Source organism: Montipora capricornis, chromosome 4 (genome assembly GCF_036669925.1).
Source record: "Montipora capricornis isolate CH-2021 chromosome 4, ASM3666992v2, whole genome shotgun sequence".
Lineage (NCBI taxonomy): Eukaryota > Metazoa > Cnidaria > Anthozoa > Scleractinia > Acroporidae > Montipora > Montipora capricornis.
In genome coordinates, this window is record NC_090886.1 from 52,964,487 (window position 1) to 52,969,907 (window position 5,421).

The 5,421-nt window shown below is 38.8% G+C and overlaps 1 protein-coding gene across 1 annotated transcript in view; it reads right to left on the minus strand.

Moving 5' to 3' along the window:
• Positions 1–4,788, minus strand: part of LOC138047407 (leucine-rich repeat-containing protein 74B-like) — a 16,709-nt gene extending 11,921 nt beyond the window's left edge. The window contains exons 1-7 of the mRNA XM_068894248.1: positions 4,566–4,788; positions 4,364–4,496; positions 3,201–3,373; positions 1,503–1,610; positions 1,244–1,337; positions 860–909; positions 464–545 (exon numbers count right to left, since the gene is read on the minus strand). Coding sequence (XP_068750349.1) covers positions 464–545; positions 860–909; positions 1,244–1,337; positions 1,503–1,610; positions 3,201–3,373; positions 4,364–4,496; positions 4,566–4,676 — 751 coding nt within the window. The 5' untranslated portion in view covers positions 4,677–4,788. The remainder of the gene's footprint in view (positions 1–463; positions 546–859; positions 910–1,243; positions 1,338–1,502; positions 1,611–3,200; positions 3,374–4,363; positions 4,497–4,565) is intronic.
• Positions 4,789–5,421: the final 633 nt, after the last annotated feature.

Sequence of the window (5,421 nt, forward strand, 5' to 3'; positions counted from 1 at the left end):
TTCAACTTCCAATAGTCGGAGGGAATCACAGAGAACAGAGTTGGTACAAGCATGTGGAACTACATCAAATTACAGTTACTGTAACAAAAACATACATTCATAACAGCAAACACAAGTGTGAACTGTAGGTGAGGTAAATACCAATCAAGTGGCATATGAAACAAAGAGCAGGAACAGGTAGGGCAGTGGTATAAAAGGCACACCAAGCACCTAGTACAAATGTTGTCAACAGCATAAAATTATAATGTTCTGCACCGGATTGAAAAGATGGGCTGTCACCTGGAGCTAAAAAGGGAGTAGATAGAGATGAATGCAGGTTGACATAGAGAGAGAGTTTCAAAGAGGACCAATACACATCCTCCCAATTCAAATCCTCCTCTGACCACCAAAAGGGATTTATTTGTCTTTGGTAAACTCAAACTCAGCACACTTGTACTAATAATATTAATTTATCATCATTTACCTATTGCAGGTGCCAGAAATTGTCCACCCTTTTCTCCAAGCTGATTGTGATTCATACTTAGATACTTTACTCTGTTATTACGCTACAAAAAAGGAAAAGGAGTAAAGGAAACAAAATGAAACAAAACTAAATTATTGAAAATGGACAAGTGAATATCAAAAAAACTTCTAATAATTTTGGGTATAATTTCGAACAATGTGCATTTCAAACAACCTGCAGGAAAGTCATAAAAAGCTCATCTATGTAATAACCATTCCCATTTCCAGAATTAGGTTCCATTGAAAAATCTTATTTCCATAATTCTGTCAATCCTAACCTCCAACAGGTTAAAAACTAAATAGTTTCCAAAGAATAAAACCTCATTTTAAAGGTATAAGGACTAATAAATTTCCAGACCTGAATTGCTTCTGTAAGAATTTGAGTTGCTTTGTCATCAAAATTATTTCCTAAAATATGAAAATAGAAATTTTAGAAAGAGGTTAGCATGGAAAAGTAGTCAGGGCATATTCCATAACAGTGATCAATAGGGAGGCATTCATCTATTCATATGACAACCAATATTATTGATACAGCGACAAATTGGGCAATATTTCACATTTCACATTGTTCTGGGTGTTTTATTTTGTTCTAGCAATCTCCTTTTCAAGTAGTCTATTGATACACTTACTTATAATGGAATCTTACAATGCAATAAGAATGCTATCCAGCAAAGTATTGAGGCTACTTAAGCCAACTATTATAACATGTATTTTTACAGCAAACATCACACATTTTCCCTACCATTTACAGTAAATGCTGTTATGTTGGAGTTGTGTAATAAAATGTCCTTCACTGATTCTGCGCCTTGCACCCCGAGCTTGTTTTCTGATAAGTCCTTCAAAACAAAAATAATAATTATTGTTCACAAACCAGAGAATTTATTCCTATCTACATGTAACAAGTTTGCTTGAGGGGACAATGTTTCATGGACTAATTTTCCATAACTACAATCATGTAGCTTGAACACAAGACGGGATAAGGCAAGAAATCTTAGACACACCAGATCAGAGATGTAGCAATTTTCTCTCAGCATTTCTGCCACATAGCCAGCTCCCTCAGCACCAATCCAGTTATCAGCCAAATTCAGCTTGATGACAGATGTGTTGGCCTAAGATAATAATAAAATTTTATGGTTTACAAAAAAAAACATGATTTGATTAATTCCTGCACAGATGATGGGGTAAATGGGGCATTACTAAACCACGAAACAGAGAAACACCAAAACACCATGTATGACCCCAAGATACACTGAATACTAACTGACAAGGGTTGGATTTGAGATTAAATATAGGCCTAATTAGGCCTAAAACGTTTTTGCTCCTTGAGATTAAGAGCGAGACTAGGAGCAATAACGCTTAATTTAAAACAACATTTAATCTAAAATCCAACCTTTGGCAGTCAGTATAATTTCCATGTATGGTGGGGTCATACATGGCTTTTTTTGGTGCTTCCTTTTGCTGTGTCACTGCTTCGGTGTTTAGTAATGTCTGGGTAAATGCCTGTGACTTTTAAAAATATATGAAGTTTCATATATTTGAACTGTGAAATAGAATGAAAGTTGGAAAGATCATCAGGCTTGATATACAGTTCAGTTGGTGGAGAAAGGGTTTGAATCCCATTACAGCCTGGATTCTTTTTGGGCTTCCATAGCAACTGCTTAAAAGTTGCACAACTAAATGCTATGATCTTTTCAACATAAATGACTCTGTAGGAAGGATATTGAGAGCTTTTTGCCACAGCGATTTCTTGTGAAAAAAGCTGTGGGCGTTTAAGGTGTCAGTGGCTTAATACAGTATTTCTCCTCACATCTTTCCCTGAAACTTCAAGGCACTTCACATTAAAAAACCCTCTAGAATAAGGTTAGGTCAAGGTTTGGATCAAACACCTCCAGGTTCAAAATATAACACCCTCTCCCCACCTCGAATATATTTTGCCATCTTTTAGAGGCATCATGCCGACATTGAATCTGAAAGATTCAGGCTGAGGTAAAGAACAGAATTCAAGGTTGGCGCAGTGGTGAGAGCACTCGCCTCCCACCAATATGGCTCAGGTTTGATTCCCGGACCTGACATCATAAGTGGGTTGAGTTTGTGTTGGTTCTCAAATGCTTCAAGGGTTTTTCTCTGGGTTCTCAGGTTTTCCTCCCTCAGCAAAAACCAGCATGCCGCTGACTCCAGCTGGAGGCTGTAAGCTGTGCTCAAAGAGGTCCACCATTACTAACTTTAAAATCTTGAGAGAGCTGGATCGAGGACAAAATGACGTAAAAGACTCAATAGTTTAAGAATGCAATGCATCTGTATGCGGATGAATTAATATGCAGCACAGGAGTTTCGGGATAACAATAAAACTGTTTCCCGCCAAAAGTCTCCGATTAGCACAAAATCTATGACGTCAGAGTGTAACAGTGCACTGTTACCCTTGAATGTTGATTGACGATCGCCTTTGCTGTTGCTGTTGTATGTTTTTCTTTTTGTGCTATATAGCAAATCACTTGATGACTGGTCCCGAGCAAAACAGTTCATTTTATTTCCCTCAAATCTCAATGTTTCCCTTGGCTGAGCCTCGGGAAAAGATTGAGATTCTCAGGAAACAAAAAGAAACTCTTTCCCTCAGGACCAGTCATTTAATGTATATTATGGCATTTGTGATATTGGCCAATAAGGAGACCTCAACCCTGAGTGCAACCATGGGTACTCACAACTAAAGCTATTGCTATGGCCTTTGCACCCATGGGACCCAACCCATGATGCTTGATATCAATTTCAGGCTGCTGCATGTTGCGATGAAAATATGAAACAGGAATTACTCCAGAATCTCTACAAGCTTGGAGATATGTAGCTCTCCCTGTCACATCATATTCTTCTTTACCTTCTGAAAATAAAGCATAGTTCAGTCATAGGGTAATAAATCTGCTCAGGAGATTTGTTGTTCCTCTAAGATTACTTAACTAGGTACTGACTATATTATTCCTCTATTTGCTCTGAAAGGACAAACCCAACATTTTTTGTTGATTTAACAATCACAAACTAAAACTATATCTAATATCTTCCACACAGAATTCGAAGTCGCAAATAAGCAAATATCGATAACCACTGACTTAAATTACAAATTCAAATGAGGTATTCACTTAATTATCTGCTTGAATAGCAGTCCGTGTATTGCTATTATCTCTTTTGAAATTTGATTTGCAACAAAACGAAATCTCAGACATGGCCTTAAATGTCATCGATATTTTCCTTTATTTTCCCCGACCAATAACTATAAAAGTGCAGCCAAGTTCTTTTATCACCCACTGGTGAAACAAAGGCGTGTTTTCGTCATGTTAGCTGTCGAAATGAAAACCTAAACCAATATTTTTAACTTCACGTGCTGATTTTCATACACGCCCACGCTAAAACGAAATGGTCTTGACCGAAAGGAACAAAAAGCTCGACAGAAAATTCATTCCAATGAAGTTGCAGTGACCATTTTAATACTTAACCTTGTGTGATTAGTGAAGTTCATTCAAAGCTAGCAGCTAACCTCACCTTACGTGTAATATAAAAAAATTAGCTTAGCGAACAAAAGTGCAATTAGTTCCCGCCGTGAAAGGTTGCTGTACTGAATTAATAGTTAATATTGTTTTGACACATAACAGGTTTTAGGGTAAATGATCATGAATGAGTTCACCAGGTGAAGGAGGCTCAAAGAAACCCAGTTAGGTCGTCAAACAATCTCAAATTATTATCTCCAGGTGTTTTTTAGCAGGTGTTTACAAAGAAAAAAAATGCAGATGTTCATTTGACAGTTAGTGCATGCTTCCATTACGTTAATGGAACGAAAAGCACTCAGCGCGAAAGAAGAGCGAGCTGGATATCTCACCATCCATTTCCAAATCGGTGTCCCAATCCGCGTCATCTTTTTCGTCGACGCTCCGGAAAAAGTCATTGCCTTCAGGTGACAATGAGCCAGAAGACTCTCTCCGAAGCACACCAGTTGGAGGACTAAGTGCCGCCTATAAATGGAAAACTTTGCTCTTTTACAAAGCCTAAACACATGTGCGTATAATTAATTTAACTCTCACCTTACGAAAACCAAAAGGTGAACTTGTAGCGCTCGCGCGACTCAAGATCACAGAATCTTTATCTGATGGCGAACGGATTGGAGTAGAGATCCTTTCAGATCCTTCCTCCATTGTTTGTTACTTGGTATTTCACTACAGTATTTTCTTCACCGTTTGAGATAAATGAGGTCGGCCATTGCACAACTCAAACTGACTCGTTGCTCGCGTGATTGCTCACTTTAGAGAGTTGCCATAACAACAAAAATCTGGTTGGGAGGGTCGCAAAGGAAAAACAAACAAAAAGCCTTTTTCAGTCCACCGGTAGACCGGCTTTTCTTGAAGTTGGTAGCAACAAAAGTGAGAAAGTAAGACTCTCTTCTTACTTTTATTTTTCTCTTCGATCTGCTGATGGATCGGGTCTATTTGCAGCATGATCATATGAAAGTGCTGCCTTTGTAATTACATCTGCAAATGGTTAGACTCTTTGGTCTTCTCGGATAAGGACGATAAGCCGGAGGTCCCGTCTCACAACCCTTCAATGTTCATAATCCTGTGGGACGTAAAAGAACCCGCACACTTGTCGCAAAGAGTAGGGCATGTAGTTCCCGGTGTTGTGGTCTGTCTTCTATGGTGTATCATGGTTGGGGGGGGTAAATGCTCGGAGATATTAGCTACACCAAGCTACTCTAAAAATCAGAGGGTAAATAAAGATATATGATATGATGATATATGATGCTATGAGTGCACGTGCCAGGGGCCTGTCACGCAAGTACGGCCTCACGCAACAACTGAGAAAGAGCCCGCTGGAGAAGTGGGAAGGAGTAACCCGGCAAGGTAACATGGGAGGACTAGAACAGCAACGTCATTATGAGCCAAT